The following is a 17663-nucleotide window of genomic DNA, read 5'->3' as shown; positions in this document are numbered from 1 at the left end:
AGGTTTTCCACAGGGAAGAGAAAAAGGAAGGAACTCTCCTTGTGGTGGGCTTGATCAAGTCTCCTTGACAAGTTTGGCTAAGGCACAACGCATGGCGTATTCCGGGCATTCCCCCCCCCCCCGGACAGGGGGCCACCGACTCTCTCAATATTGGGAAGACTAGGATAGCCAAAGTTCCTAATACTATAACATTAGGCAGTGCAAGGGCGAGAGATCCTACACAGCCTAGCAAACAGAAACCCAGCGACGTAACCATAAACTTTCTCGATATTAGAAAGCATAGGATTGATAAAGAACCTAATGATGAAACATCAGGCAGTGTAGTAGCAGAGAACTCAATGCGGTCTAACGCACAAGAAGCAGACGATGAGACCAAGACCTACTCCCAAGAAATCCATTTACTCAAAATTTGGACGACTAGCATAGGCAAAGATCCTAATATTGGATCATCAAGCAGTGCAGGGATGGTAGACTCAATACAGCATAATGAACAGAGACCCGATGATGGAACCATTACCGACATTCTCAAAAATCGGAAGACTAGGATTGACAAAGAACCTAATACGCTAACATCAGGCAGTGCAGTGAAAGAAAAGTCAATGCAGTCTAAAGAACAGGAGGCAGACAATGAAATCAACACCAACCACCTAGATGACCATTTAGTGGAGGACCAATGATTGAGGTTATCCAGATAAACCTCCACCGGGGTGAGACGGCTACACACGCTCTGATGGAAAAAAATCAGCAATGGCATGATTCATATTGCCTTAATTCAGGAGCCATGGACGACCCGGAACAAATTTTCTGGACTGAACCATATCAACTATCAATTATTATACCCTCCACCATAGAAAACTTTAATTTCATCACTCCGTTTGTAACTCCTCGAAATATGTATCTAAGACCCCATAAAGTATATATATTCTTAATCGACATGACATTTCAAGTCGACTTAGCCATGTCCGTCTGTCTGTCGAAAGCACGCTAACTTTCGAGGAGTAAAGCTAGCCGCTTGATATTTTGCACAAATACTTCTTATTAGTGTAGGTCGGTTGGAATTGTAGATGAGCCAAATCGATCCATGTTTTGATATAGCTGCCATATAAACCGATCTTGGGTGTTGACTTCCTGAGCCTCTAGAGGGCGTAATTCACGTTCGATTTGACTGAAATTTTGGACGTAATGTTTTGACATCACTTCCAACAATTGTGCTAAATATGATTCAAATCGGTTCATAATCTGGTATAGCTGTCACATAAACCGATCTTGGATCTTGACTTCTTGAGCCAATAGAGCACGCAATTCTCATCCGATTTGGCTGAAATTTTGCATGAGGTGTTTTGTAAAGATTACCGATATTTGTGCCAAGTATGGCGTAGAGGGCGCAATTCTCATCCGATTTGACTGAAATTTTGCACAATGTGTTTTTTTACTATATCCAACAACTGTGGTGAGTATGTTCCAAATCGGTTCATAATCTGATATAGCTGCCATATAATCCGATCTTAGGTCTTGACTTGAGCCCCAAGAGGGCGCAATTTTTAATCCGATTTGACTGAAATTTTGCACGTGGTGTTTTGTTATGATATCCAACAACTGTGGTGAGTATGAACCAAATCGGTTCATAATCTGATATAGTTGCCATATAAACCGATCTGGGATCTTGACTTCTTGAGCCCCTAGAGGGGGCTATTCTTATCCGATTTTGCTGAAAGATTGTACAACGGTTTCTCTCGTGAACTTAAACATACGTGTCTAATACGGTCTGAATCGATCAATAGCTTGATACAGCTCCCATATAAACCTATCTCCCGATTTTGCTTCTTGAGCCCCTACAAGGCGCAATTCTGGTCTGAATGAACTAAAATATTACACAATGACCTCTACAATATTCAGCATTCATGTATTGTCCAAATCGGACTATAACTTGATATAGCTCCAATAGCATAACAGTTCTTATTCAATATTCTTTGTTTGCCTAAAAAGAGATAACGACAAATTCGATCCATGGTGAAGGGTATATAAGATACGGCCCAGTCGATCTTAATACGCTTTTACTTATTTTAAATTAGATTGTCTTGGCGAAGTGCTCTTGAGTTGTTGCTTTGTCCGACTTTAGCCAGTGTCTACTTATTATTTCTATTTTTGAAATTCACTGGAGTGATGTTGGTATATCCTGCAACAATTAGACACAATATAAATCCTCCAGTGTTTGCTAAGCTCTTTGTCAATACAATCGTCTCCCGGTCCAGGCGCTTTGTTAGCTAATGTTTTATTTAAATTGTTTTATTGAATCATCCAATTGTAATCCACAAATAATTGCGTTAAATTGTGCGTTAAGTTGTGAAGACCTATCATAGAAGTACTCGCCAAAGGATGCGCGTGCGAGTGTTCTAAAGGAAGATAAGTATGCAAAGGAATGCAATGTTGTAAATGGAAAACTACAACAGAATGGAAGTCTTCTAGAGAATGCTATACGTATTGCAACTGGAAAATAAAAAAAAAATCCTTAATGTATTTGCGAAAGCAAATTGAAGAAATTGCAATAAATCGTTTACACATCTTCACCAAACAAGTGAATTGAAATATTATTTTGCAACTCGCAATACACTCCTTCCACTTTACCTTTACAACAATGTCAATTTGTTGTACCTTTTATATTTTCTCAAGAATTTTTAGTTGGTTCAAGAAGACAATTTTTCTCGAGAAATACGTTGTTCAATTGAATATGTGCAAATATTATAAGAATTTTACAAATGATGGCAAAGATCTATCGTTTCACTCCACATCTCAGTGTTTACTCATCGGCATGTTGAGCATGCTGAATGGAATATAACGACATACTTATGGAACATTATTGATACTATTGGCTGTATTGCTTTTTAATAATGAAAATATTGAATGATTTATGTGGGACACTCCAATAAAGATCATATGTAGAAGATATAGATGCATGGGATCTAAAATAAAACTAACAACCACCGATGTTGATGAAATTTCAGCTTGGTTCGTGATGGCATTACCCCCTAAAAACATAGTTAAATACTACGATGTATTCCATGTTGAAGTGTTTAAAATGGTGTGTTATAGCAAATTACCTGAGTCTGAGTTCAATATGTGTGCTAACTAGAATTGGTTATAGGATTCATTTGAAAACAGTGTATTTTGTTGCTGTTGTGGCAGTGTGTTGTACACTGAAGCGGCAGCCCTTGCCGATGTAGGACTCCATCGGGTCAATCCGGTACGCACAATCGGCTGCCATGGGATTGAGAGTATTATACCCACCACCGAAGGATGGGGGTATATTCAATTCATCATTCCGTTTCCAACACATCGAAATATCCGTTTCCGAACGTATAAAGTTTTATAATCTTGATCAGTGTAAAAATCTTAGACGATCTAGACATGTCGGTCCGTCTGTCCGCCTGTCTGTTGAAATCATGCTACAGTTTTTAAAAATAGAGATATTGAGCTGAAACTTTGCATAGATTCTTTTCTTTTTTTCCATAAGCAGGTTAAGTTCGAAGAGGGGCTATATCGGACTATATATTGATATAGCCCCCATATAAACCCATCGGCCGATTACGGGTTTTGAGCCCATAAAATTTGGAATTTGGAACAGTGAGTTGTGTTAGGCCCTTCGACATCCTTCTTCAGTTTGGCCCAGATCGGTTCTGATTTGGATATAGCTGCCATATAGACTGATCCTCCGATTTAGGGTTTTAGGCCCATTAAAGCCACATTTATTATCCTATTTAGCTGAAATTTGGGACAGTGAGTTGTGTTAGGCCCCTCAATATCTGCCGGCAATTTGGCCCTGATCGATCCAGATTTGGATATAGCTGCCATATAGACCGATCCTCAGATTTAGGGTTTTAGGCCCATAAAAGTCACACTTATTATCCGATTTGCTGAAATTTGGGACAGTGAGTTAAAGTAAACCCTTCGATATCCTTCGACAATTTGGTTCAGATCGGTCTAGATTTGGATATAGCTGCCATATAGACCGATCCTCCGATTCAAGGTCTTAGGCCCATAAAAGCCACATTTATTATCCGATTTACATGAAATTTTGGGACAGTGAGTTGTGATGGGCCCCTCGATATCTGTCGGCAATTTGGCCTAGATCGGTCCAGATTTGAATATAGCTGCCATATAGACCGATCCTCCGATTTAGGGTCTTAGGCCCATAAAAGCCACATTTATTATCCGATTTTGCTGAAATTTGGGACAGTGAGTTAAAGTAAGCCCTTCGATATCCTTCGACAATTTGGTCCAGATCGGTCCAGATTTGGATATACCTGCCATATAGACCGATCTCTCGATAAAAGGTTTTGGCCCATAAAAGGCGCATTTATTGTCTGATGTCGCCGAAATTTGGGACAGTGAGTAAAAGTAAGCCCTTCGATATCCTTCGACAGTTTGGTTCAGATCGGTTCCGATTTGGATATAGCTGCCATATAGACTGATCTCTCGATATAAGGTTTGGGCCCATAAAAGGCGCATTTATTTTCCGATGTCGCTGAAATTAGAGACAGTGAGTTATGTTAGGCCCATCGCCTTATTTCTTTAATTTGGCCCAGATCGGTCCAGATTTGAATATAGCTGCCTTATAGACCGATCTCTCTATTTAAGATTTTGGGCCTATAAAAGGAGCATTTATTGTCCGATTTCACCGAAATTTTGGACAGTGAGTTGTGTTAGGCTGTTCGACATTTTTCTGCAACTTGACCCAAATCGGTCCAGATTTGGATATAGCTGCCATGTAACCGATATCTCTATTTATAGTCTTGGCCCCATAAAAGGCGCATTTATAATCCGATTTTATGAAATTTGACACAGTGTCTTATATAAAGCTTTTCGACATCCGTTTCGTATATGGTTCAGATAGGTTTATTATAGATATAGCTATGAAAAAGACCAATATTTTGTTATACACAATTGATCAAAGACTTGTACTTATTGTTGGTCCAAATCGGAACATATTTCGATATAACTGCTATGGGGACATAAGGTATGCAATTTTCACCGGATTTAGATGAAAGGTAGTTTACATATGTACCCGAGGTGGTGGGTATCCAAAGTTCGACCGAACTGAACGCCTTTTTACTTGTTTTTATACTCTTTTGTACTATTTTGGAAAATTCCCACAAAATTATACACACTCAGAACTCTATCCAAATGCATTAAAAGCTTTAATACTTTAAAATACACACACATACAATGTGACTACCTTTCTCTGTATGAATACACACTTCCCAAATTCAGAGGTAAACGAAAATGAAAGACCACTATTATTTCAGCTCAAATACTTTTCATAATTCCAACATTTCATTTTCGTAGAATTCAAGGAATTCCAAAAACAATGGTGGCACTATTGCATTGAAGTACAAATGAATACATTTTGTTTCGCTCTGATTGCTGCATTGAAAAATTCCCAGAATGGTTGTAGACAAAAATTCTTCAGAAGACAAAAATGAAAAATGTAAAATTTTTAAGATCAGGTGGGGAAATTTGTAAAGTGTGTATTCATAGAAATGTTGTTTTTATGTAATGACTTAGAAGAAGTCAATGTGATTCCAATTAAATAGAAATTTTCTTTAAGCTTTAACCCATTATAGCATTATCATAGACGAAAATCATAATGTGGTGTTTGCCAAAGAGTATAAGATTTTTAAACACACTATAATATACCGCCAAGCAGTTATGGCGGTATATTTAACATATCATATGATAAAATGTCTCCTTGTGGTTATTCCCTAAAGACCTTCTAGAGACTTTTGAGAAGGTCTAAAGCCATACTGATTTTCTATTCATTAATTTTGCTTATACCCCACACGATGTCCTCGAAAATATTTTATGCAACGCTCCTTTCCTTGAAAAGTAATAAATTTAAAATGTTTTGATTTTGGCCATGAACTGTGATATTTAGCCCTATTAGAAAGGCCTTGTGCCTTACCATTTCCAGCAAAACTTCAATAAGAACAAGTCGGATCGAAAATAATATACCCTCCCACCAAGTATCGCATTTGCCAAGGTTTTTACACGGTTTATGTCCAATAGAAGCTTAACAAGTAAAAAGGCGTTAAGTTCGTCCGGGCCGAAATTTGGATATCCACCACCTCGGGTATATATGTAAACCACATTTCGCCATAATCCGGCGAAAAATGCTTAATTTATGCCCTCATGGCAGCTATATCGAAAAATGGTCCGACTTGGCCTTAATTCGGCACGGACATTGGGTGGTCTAGAAAGTACAAGCCATTGTTCAATTTTGTCGAATAAAATATTGGTCTTTTTGGTAGCTACATTCAAATATAGACCATATAAGACACGGATGTCGAAAAACCTAACATAAGTAACTGAGTCAAATTTCAGCGAAATCGGATTATAAATGCGCCTTTTATGGGGTCAAAACTTGAAATCGAGAGATCGGTCTATATGGCAGCTATATTCAAATCTGGACCGATGTAAGCCAAATTGAAGAAAAATTTCGAAGGCTCTAACGCAACTCACTGTCATATATTTCGGTGAAATCGAACAATAAATGCGCCTTTTCTGAACCCAATACCCTAAATCGACATATCGGTCTATATGATAGCTATATCCAAATCTGGACCTATCTGAGCCAAATTGAAGAAGAATATCGAGTGACCTAACACAAGTCACTGTCCCAAATTACAGCGAAATCGGAAATTAAATGTGGCTTGTATGACCCTAAGACCCAAAATCGGAGGATCGGTCTATATGGCAGCTATATCCAAATCGGGACCGATCTGGGAAAAATTGAGGAGGGATGTCAAAGGGCCAACACAACTCTCTTTCACATATTTCGCCAAAATCGCAATAAATTCGACTTTTAGGGCCCAAGACCTTAAATCGAGAGATTGGTCTAAAATTTGACACAGTGACTTATGTTAGGCAGCTATATCCAAACCCGGACCGATCTGGGCCAAATTGGATAAGGATGTCGGATGGCCCAACACAACTCACTGTCCCAAATTTCAGATAAATCAGAAAGTAAGTGTGGCTTTTAAGTGTGTCCTTGAATTGAATCGGATAATAAATGTGGCCTAAACCCCAAATCGGCGGATCGGTCTATATGGCAGCTGTATCCAAATCCGAACCGATCTGAGCCAAATTAAAGAAAGATTTCGAGGGGCCTAACACAACTCACTTTACCAAAATCGGATAATAAATGTGGCTTTTATGGGTCTAAGACCCTAAATCGGCGGATCGGTCTATATGGGGCTATATCAAGATATAGTCGGGGGCTATATCAAAATATATGTATGAGGGCTATATCAAGATATAGTTGGATATATATGGTCAACAGACAGATGGACGAACATGGCTTGATCGCCTTAGATTTTTATGGTGTTCAAGAATATATACCTTATATCGGCGGAAATGAATATTTCGATGTTTTGCAAACGGAATGACAAAATGAATATACCACCATCCTTCGGTGGTGGGTATAAAAGTAATATAGGGAGATCTGTTCATATGAGAGCTATATCAGCTTTTGGACCGATTTAGACCATATTTGGAAAACATGTTGAATTTCTTAGTCGTCGTATTGCAAACTTTCAGCCAAATCAGACAAGATCACGTTTTAGACCGATTCTAATTCTAATACTTTGGACGTATATTTTAAAAAAATCAATGTGCAAAATTCCACTCACGTCAGATAAGAATTACGCCATCTAGAGGCTCAGGAAGAAGAATCTGAAGATCGATTTATGGGGAAGCTAGAAAACATAATCCAACTGTGTGACATGGTATGGAAATAATTAGGAATTTTGTAAGCAGCACGGAATTACCGAATTAAAATTTTCTGCTTCAAGTTTACTTTTTATACGCTCCTCCGTAGGATGGGGGTGTAATAATTTCGTCATTCCATTTGTAAACCTTCGAAATATGCGTCTAAGACCCCATAAAGTATGTGTATTATCGATCGCCATAAAATTTTAAGTCGATCTAGTCATGTCCATCCGCTATATAAACCGATCTTTGGTCTCGACTTCTTGAGCTTCTAGAGGGCACAATTCTTATCCAATTTGATTGAAATATTGCACATTTTGTTTTGGTATGACTTCCAACAACTCTTTTAAGTATGGTTCAAATCGGTTGATAACCTGATATAGCTGCCATATAAACCAATCTCCTAATTTGATTTTCCGAGCCTCGGAAGGAGCAGTTATTACTCAATTTGTCTGACATATTGGAGATGGTGTTTTTCTTCGACTTCTGATAGCATTGACAAGTGCTGTCCATATCGGTCAATAACTTCATATAGATCATAAATGTTTGAACAAGTAAAAGCGTGCTAAGATCGGCCGGGCCGAATTTTATATACAATCCACTAATGATCGCATTTGTCGAGTTCTTTCCCGGTATTTCTTTTAAGGCCTACGCACTCTAGAGGCGCATACAAGAAAATAATTGCTATTGCTATACAAGAAAATAATTGCTATGCTATTGGTGATATATCAAGATATGGTCCGATTCTGACCATAATCGAATTGAACGTTGGAGACCATAGTAGAAGCCATTAAGTCAATTCGAATAAGAATTGCTCCCTTTAGGGGTTCGAGAAGTAAACAAGTAAAAGCGTGCTAAATTCGGCCGGGCCGAATCTTATATACCCTCCACCATGGATCGCATTTGTCGAGTTCTTTTCCCGGCATCTCTTCTTAGGCAAAAAAGAATATAAGAAAAGATTTGCTCTGCTATTAGAGCGATATCATGATATGGTCTGGTTTGGACCACAATTAAATTATATGTTGGAGACCTGTGTAAAATGTCAGCCAGTTCGAATAAGAATTGCGTCCTTTTGCGGGCTCAAGATCTCTAGGGGCTGAAGAAGTCAAAATCCCAGATCGGTTAATATGGCAGCTATATCAGGTTATTGGCCGATTTGAACAATACTTAGCACAGTTGTTAAATATCATAACAAAACACATCGTGCAAAATTTCATTCCAATCGGATAAGAATTGCGCACTCTAGAGGCTCAAGAAGTCAAGACCCAAGATCGGTTTATATGGCAGCTATATCAGGTTATGGACCGATATAGCTACCGGACGGACGGACAGGGCTAGATCGACATAAAATGTCACGACGTTCAAGAATATATATATTTTATGGGGTCTCAGGCGAATATTTCAAGTAGTTACAAACAGAATGACGAAATTAGTATACCCCACATCCTATGGTGGAGGGTATAAAAATGGAGATCGGCTTATGTGGGAGCTGTATCAGGCTATAGACCGATTCAGACCATATTTGACACGTATGTTGGAAGTCATGAGAAAAGTCGTTGTACAAAATTTCAGCACCTTCTAGAAGCTCAAAAAGTCAAGATAGCAGATCGGTTTATATGACAGCTATGACAGGTTATGGACCGATTTCAACCATACTTAGCACAGCTGTTGAAAACTATAACAAAACACCTCATGCGAAATTTAAGCCAAAAGGGATAAGAATTGCGCCCTCTGGTGGATCAAGAAATCAAGATCCAAGATCGGTTTATATGACAGCTATACCAAAACATGGACCGATATGGCCCATTTACAATCCCAACCGACCCACACCAATAAGAAGTATTTGTGCAAAATTTCAAGCGGTTAGGTTTACTCCTTTCGAGAGACAGACGGACGGACAGACAGACGGACATAGCTAGATCGACTTAAAATGTCATGGCGATCAATAATATATATACTTTATTTCACCGCTTGGGCTGAAATATTGGACGACTTCCAACAGATGTAACCAATAGAAGCTTAATCGGTGCAAAGCCGGGTATAGCTTCCACATAACTCAATCACTCTCTATCCGATTTTGTACTATGACTTCTCCTATGACTTTCAACAGTTATTCTGAGTGTAATCCGAATCCATCTATAACCTGATATAGGTTCCATTAAAATCAATCTTCCAATTTTACTACTCGGCTGTTTAGAGGGCGCAATTCTAATGACCCAAATCAATCCAGAACCAGATATAAACCTATATAAACCTTTTTCTAAATTTTACATTTTCAGCATCTTCAGAAAGCAATTCTTATCTTAACTTAAAAGAAATCCGTAAGGATTTCTTCTTCCATTATCCTAGTTTCTGCTTATAAAGTGAAACTGTGTATGTGGTCCATTCCTTGCTTTCTAAAATGGCCAACCACTGTGTGGACGAAATAATGTGCGGTCGATGATTTTTATTCCGACCACCGAAGGATGGGGGTATATTCATTTTGTCATTCCGTTTGCAAAACCTCGAAATATCCATTTCCGACCCTATAAAGTATATATAATCTTGATCAGCGTAAAAATCTAAGACGATCTAGCCATGTCCGCCAGTCTGTCCGCCTGTCTGTTGAAATCACGCTACAGTCCTTAAAAATAAAGATATTGAGCTTAAACTTTTCACAGATTCTTTTTTTGTCCATAGGCAACTTAAGTTCGAAGATGGGCTATATCGGATAATATCTTCATATAGCCACCATATAGACCGAACCGCCGATTTAGGGTCTTAAGCCCATAAAAGCCACATTTATTATCCGATTGTGTTAAAATTTGGGACAGTAAGTTGTGTTAGGCCCTTCGACATTCTTTTACAATTTGGATCAGATCGGTCCACATTAGATATAGCTGCCATATAGACGGATCTATCGATTTAAGGTCTTGCGCCCATAAAAGATGCATTTATTGTCTGATTTCGCCGAAATTTGGAACAGTGAGTTTTGTTAAGCCCTTCGACATCCCTCTTTAATTTGGCCCAGATCGGTTCAGATTTGTATATAGCTGCCATATAGACCGATATCTCGATTTAAGGTTTTGGGGCCATAAAAAGCGCATTTATTGTCCGATGTCGCCGAAATTTGGTACAGTAAGTTAAGTTAAGCCCTTCGACATTATTTTTATACCCACCACCGAAGGATGGGGGTATATTCATTTTGTCATTCCGTTTCCAACACATCGAAATATCCATCTCCGACCCTATAAAGTATATATATTCTTGATCAGCGTAAAAATCTAAGACGATCTAGACATGTCCGTTTGTCAGTCTGTTGAAATCACGCTGCAGTCTTCAAAAATAGAGATATTGAGCTGAACCTTTACACAGATTCTTTTTTGTCCATAACCAGGTTAAGTTCGAAGATAAGCCATACCGGACTATATCTTGATATAGCCCCCATATAGACCGATCTGCTGATTTAGGGTCTAGGCCCATAAAAGCCGCATTTATTATCCGATTTTGCTGAAATTTGTGACAAAGAGTTGTGTTAGGCCCTTCGATATCCTTCATCAAGTTGACCCAGATCGGTCTAGATTTGGATATAGCTGTCATATAGACCGATCCCCCGAATTATGGGGATTGTGCTGAATTTTAGGACGGTGAGTTGTGTTAGGCTCTTCGACATCCTTCGTCAATTTGGTTCAGATTGTTCCAGATTTGGATATAGCAGCCATATAGACCGATCCTCCAGTTTAGGGTCTTAGGCCCATAAAAGCCAAATTTATTATTTGATTTTGCTGAAATTTGGATCAGTGAGTTTTGTTAAGCCCTTCGACATTCTTCTTTAATTTGGCCCAGATCGGTTCAGATTTGGATATAGCTGTCATATAGACCGATTTCTTTATTTAATGTTTAAGGCCCACAAAACGCACATTTATTGTCCGATTTCGCCGAAATTTGGGACGGTGAGTTAAGTCAAGCCCTTTGACATCCTTCGTCAATTTGGCTCAGATCGATCTAGATTTGGATATAGTCGCCATATAGACTGATCCTCCGATTAAGGGTCTTAGGCCATTAAAAGGCACATTTATTATCCGATTGTGCTGAAATTTGGGATGGTGAGTTGTGTTGTGGACGTCCTTCTTTAGTTTGGCCCAGATTGGGATATAGCTGTCATATAGACCGATCTCTCGATTTAAAGTTTTGGCCCCATAAAAGGCGCATTTATAATCCGATTTCACTGAAATTTGACACAATGTCTTGTACTTATAAGTTTTTGGTCCAAATAAGGTATATGGTATGAATTTTCACCGTATTTTGACAAAAGGTGGTTTACATATATACCCTAGATGATGAGTAACCAAAGTTCGGCCCGGACGAACTTAACGCCTTTTTACTTGTTGAAACCTGGAAAACTTTAGCTTAAGCTCGTTGTTCAATGTATGCAGCTTACTTTCATGGGATGCAGCCATTTGATTGCCACTATGGCTTAGATTTCATTGAATTCGAGCATTCACTCACCGAACCCTTTCATGCATTTGCCAACACTACCAGTATTCTAATAAGGCTTATGTTTTTAGTGATCTTGATAACACTTCGTGAAAGCGAACCTGTATTTTTTATCCCTTGATTCACAATTTGATCTTAAAATGTACTTACCTTCTTCGAAGCCCTTGGTAATAAATTCTCTTTTAGGCGATTGAAAACAATACCTATAATGTACATGTATTTATTATTATATAGTATATGCATTTCTTGTCTATTTGATTTATTTCTTATTTGTCTCTTAGTATATTTTAGTTTTCTGTTTTTTTTTTACTATGTTATAATGGGTTTGTGTATATGTATAGATAATATAATCAATTACATTTATTGTTGTATGCTAGTATGCGTTTTTATTTTATTATAGATTTTTAAAATATATGAAAAATATATTCATAATATATTTTCTCAGAATCTTACTACAATGCTCATCAGTTGTTAATTTAAATATGTTTTGGTTTCATTTCATTTCTTTTTTTTTTGGTTTGTAGCAAAAATGTTCTGTGTGGATGCCTTAGTTTATTGTTTCGTTTCACAAAAAGTTCTCAATAATAAATAGCATTAATAATAATTACTATAGTAATAATACAAATAATAGTTAATACATATCACTAGAAAAACAAACTAAAATTATTTAAACAATGTCCTAGTTTAGTTCCCATAATCACCAATAAATGTATCAATTATATAACGTTTTACTTCATTTATGGATATTCGTTTCTCTGAACATTGTCGACGTCCTTGCAGTCGTGGTAGTATTAGAAGTTGTTGAAATTCTCCCTGAAATAAGTGAAAAAAGTTTTGGTAATGGGTTAAGGATAAGCCAATATGCATATGGCGATAAAAATCTCTTAAGTTTATGAACAGGAGACAATAACGACCGTATTCGAAAACTAACTGAGGCCTTAAAATACGTTTATTTGACAGATCTATAAAGAAAAGCAGTCAAATAAACTTATTTTGAAACTAAATTAAGTCTGTGAATACGAGTACCGGTACCTCAATTAATTTCAATTTTTAAAAGTGTAAGTTTTTGTGTATTGCTGTTTGGGGTCTAGTTTTACTCTCCATAATAGGATAGAGTACTAAATTAGTCATTCCGTTTGTAACTCCTCGAAATATTTGTCTAAAACGCCATAAAGTATATAGATTCTTGACCGATCCATGTCCGTCCGTCTGTCTGTCTGTCCGTCCGTCTGTCCGTCCATCTGTCCGTCCGTCTGTCGGTCCGTCCATCTGTCCGTCCGTTTGTCCGTCCGTCTGTCCGCCCGTCTGTCCATCCGTTCGTCCGTCCATCTGTCCGTCCGTCTGTCCATCCATATGTCTGACCATCCGTCCGTCCGTCTGTCCATCCATCTGTCCGTCCGTCCGTCCGTATGTCCGTCTGTCCGTCCGTCTGACCATCCGTCTGTCCATCCGTCTGTCCATCCGTTTCTCTGTCCGTCTGTCCGTCCGTTGTACGTCCGTCCGTCTGTCCGTGCGTCCGTCTGTCCATCTGTCCGTCCATTTGTCCGTCCGTCTGTCCGTCCGTCTGTCCGTCTGTCTGTTCGTCCGGCTGTCCGTCCGTCTGTCCGTCCATCTGTCTATCAGTCTGTCCATCCGTCTGTCCATTCGTCTGTCCGTCCGTCAGTCCATCCGTCTGTCCGTCCATCTGTTCGTCCGTCTGTCTATCCATCTGTCCGTCCGTCTGTCCCTCCATCTGTCCGTCCATCTGTTCGTCCGTCTGTCCGTCTGTCCGTCTGTCCGTCTGTCCGTCCATCTGTTCGTCCGTCTGTCCGTCCGTCTGTTCGTCCGGCTGTCCGTCCGTCTGTCCATTCGTCTGTCCATCCGTCAGTCCGTCCGTCTGTCCGTCCATCTGTCCGTCCGTCTGTCCATCCGTCTGCCCATCCGTCCGTCCGTGCTGTCTGTCGAAAGCACGCTAACTTTCGAAGAACGGAAGCTAGCCGCTTGAAATTTTGCACAAACACTTTTTATTAGTGTAGTCGGTTGGTATTGTAAATGAGCCATATCGGTCCATGTTTTGATATAGCTGCCATATAAACCGATCTTGGGTTTTGACTTCTTGAGCCACTAGAGGCGCTGAAATTTCGCAAGACGAGTTTTGTTATGACTTCCAACAACTGTGCCAAATATAGTTTAAATCGCTCCATATCCGGATATAGCTGCCATATAAACCGATCTGGGATCTTGACTTCTTGAGCCTCTAGAGGGCGCAATTATCATCCGATTTGGCTAAAATTGTGTACAAAAACTTCTCCCATGACCCTGAACATATGTGCCAAATATGGTATGAATCAGTCTATAACCTGATACAGCTCACCTATAAACCGATCTCCCGATTTTACTTCTTAATCCCATAAAAGGGTTTACACAACGACTTTTACTAAGGTCTCCAACGCTTAAATCAATTATGGTCCGAATCGGTCCATAACTTGTTATAGCTCCAATAGCATAGCACTTCCTTTTTGTATCCTTTGTTTTCCTAGAAAGTGATATCGGACCATATCGGTCCACGTTTTTATATAGCTGCCATATAAACCGATCTTAGGTCTTGACTTCTTGAGCCTCTAGAGGACGCCATTTCAGTCAGATTTGTCTGAAATTTTACACGTGGTGTTTCGGTATCACTACCAACAACTATGCTAAGAATGGTTGACATTGGTCTATAACCTGATATAAGTGTCATATAAACCGATCTGGGCTTTTGACTTCTTAAGCCTCAAGAGTGCGCAATTCCTATCCGATTGGGCTGAAATTTTGCATGAAATGTTTCGTCACAACTTTCAACAACTGCGCCATGTATGGTTCAAATTGGTTTATAACCTGATATAGCTGCCATATAAACCGAGGTGTTTCGTTATGATTTTCAACAACTGTGCCAATTATGGGTGAAATCGGTGCATAACTGATATAGCTGTCATATAAACCAATCTGGAATCTTGACTTCTCAAGCCTTTAGAGGGCGCAAATCCTATCCGATTTCGCTGAAATTTTGCATGACGTGTTTCGTTATGACTTGAAATCGGTTCATAACCTGATATAACTGTCATATAAACCGATCTGGGGTCTTCACTTCTCGAGCCTCTAGAGGGCACAATAATTATCTGATTTGGGTGAAATTTGTACAACATGATCTTATATGGTCTATGCATGGGCTATGGTCTCCAACATTCATTCCATTATGGTCCGTATCTGGCCATAACTTGATATGGCTCCAATAGCATAGCAATTCTTTTCTTTTTTCCTTTCCTTTTTTTGCCTAAAAAGACACCGGGAAAATAACTCGACAAATGCGATCCATGGTGTAGGGTATATAAGATTCGGCCCGGCCGAACTTAGCACACTTTTATTTGTTAACAATAATTAAGCGACTTTTAAAAAAATAATTAAGAATCATAAGTTATGTCTATTGAAACTTTTCAGTCCCTGTAGGATATGTCCTGTGACAGTTAACTAATTTTCCCCGTTTAGGACCGGTATATTAGGGGCAATTGACTACACATTTGCCGTAGGGTATTGAAAAAGTCATTCACTTGACAAAGGCGATCCATGGTGTAGGGTACATAAGATTCGGCCCGGCCGAACTTAGCAAGCATTTACTTAGTTGGTTCTAACAACTTGCTTGGTACTGGTTGTTTTAGTACCCAGCTAAAATCCTCTGCCAAATTCCATCAAAATAGATGCAAAATTAGATATAGCGTTGATATAGTGGTATTACTCAATTTTCACTTATAGGATAGTTGTAGGGTATTTCATAGTCGCCACCGCCCGACTTTTGTCTCTTCGTACTTATTTCATATCTGAATCTGAATATCTTCCTTACATGCATTTACAAAAATTGTTATTTAAACATACACATAAAATCTATATAGATATTTTATACTCACATTGAAACCTTTCCCAACTTCTACATCCGCATTAAGCGGCAATGAAAATAAACGCTTCGAGACGACAAAACTGTTGGACCAGGAGCAATCCGTGTATATCGTTATGAAATCACCATTCTTTATGCTGTCAAATACAAAGAGCAAATAAACAGGAAAATATGAAAAGTTGCAATAAAATAAAATTAATTCCTTTTTTGTGCACATGAAAAGCAATTACAATCAACGAACAACACAATCAAACTCACACAAACTCACACACAACGGATAAAACCTCAAATATTGCTAATAAAAATGTAAATTTCAGTAACTCAACCGCACAGGAAACACTTCAGTGAACACACAACACATGCGAATTCAACCAATCACACACACACACCCATGCTAGCATGCAAATGTGTAATTCCACATATCCGTTTCGCCTTTAGCAGACACATGCATATAAACTCGGAAAATCCTTGCGTTTCCACATACAAAGACTTCAGGCGAATTTCGGTTTACCCACCTTATGGCCACTTGATGCCACCGGTAGTCGTACAAATTAAATTGTATGGGCAGCATCTCTGTGGTCTTATCTCGTTCCAAATACAGGTGTAAGCCATCCCTATAGGTCTCCAGATACAGATTGTGTGTGCCATTGCGAATGGAAAATATTGTTGCCGTCGCAGTTGCAGAAGTCGACGCCGTATTGTAGCTGCTATCATTCTGTGATTGTAAGCGGGTTTGCCAACCAATTGATAAGAAAGGCGCCCAAGGCATTATTGAGTTGAATGGATATATACAATAAAATGGAAAAATATGAAATAGATATTCGTGAAATGAAAAAGATAAAAAGAAGATTATCACAAGCAGATTTAAGTGTTATTGTTGGCGTTGGTGTTATAGAGGGAATGTTTCCGCTTTTTAAGGTATCCACTAAAGTTTGTTTAGCAAATATGGGAAATGTCTTTTGTGGCGTATACAACTTAACTGAAAGACCAACGAACAACAAGTGTTTATGCCTATAATTCGACCGTGACGAATCCTTTATATACTCCACATGAGTAATAACGGTGGAAATTTTATAAGACTAGCTGAACCCGGCTTCCAATACCTACTCCCTAATACCGTTCATTTGAGTCCCATAATATCATATTGGCGAAGCTCTGAGGACATCGAGAACGGAGTGACTGTAAAACATCTGCTGTGTGTGTGCCGCACCGGCATTTAGAAGGAGTTCCACTTTAGGTTTTCATTTCTTTGAGAACTTGTCTGATTTAGCGGATGTGAACATTCGAAAGTTCTTTGCTTATTAAAGTGATCTGCATGGTTCAAGGGTAGGAACTAGAAGTCATTTTCTTTCTTCTGTTCCTATGGTATCACAATGAACGAAAATGTCTGTGTGATGACAGACTGCCACTTTAATCAAGCCCATTATTATCGTCCAATAAGCCTATTTGTGGGGTTTTGAGTCGGGGCGGCCCCCTAGGTACCTGGACCCAATGTTTATTATCGAATTAGTACTCT

The 17663-nt window shown here is 38.9% G+C and overlaps 1 protein-coding gene across 1 annotated transcript in view; it reads right to left on the bottom strand.

Annotated features, from left to right (window-relative positions):
• Positions 1-12576: 12576 nt before the first annotated feature.
• Positions 12577-17663, bottom strand: part of LOC106091504 (uncharacterized) — a 91091-nt gene continuing 86004 nt past the window's right edge. The window contains exons 6-8 of the mRNA XM_059362817.1: positions 16663-16862; positions 16161-16284; positions 12577-13053 (exon numbers count right to left, since the gene is read on the bottom strand). Coding sequence (XP_059218800.1) covers positions 12925-13053; positions 16161-16284; positions 16663-16862 — 453 coding nt within the window. The 3' untranslated portion in view covers positions 12577-12924. The remainder of the gene's footprint in view (positions 13054-16160; positions 16285-16662; positions 16863-17663) is intronic.

The sequence above is a fragment of the Stomoxys calcitrans genome, chromosome 2 (genome assembly GCF_963082655.1).
Source record: "Stomoxys calcitrans chromosome 2, idStoCalc2.1, whole genome shotgun sequence".
NCBI classification, from domain to species: Eukaryota; Metazoa; Arthropoda; class Insecta; order Diptera; family Muscidae; genus Stomoxys; species Stomoxys calcitrans.
This window is presented reverse-complemented; position numbering and strand designations above follow the sequence as displayed.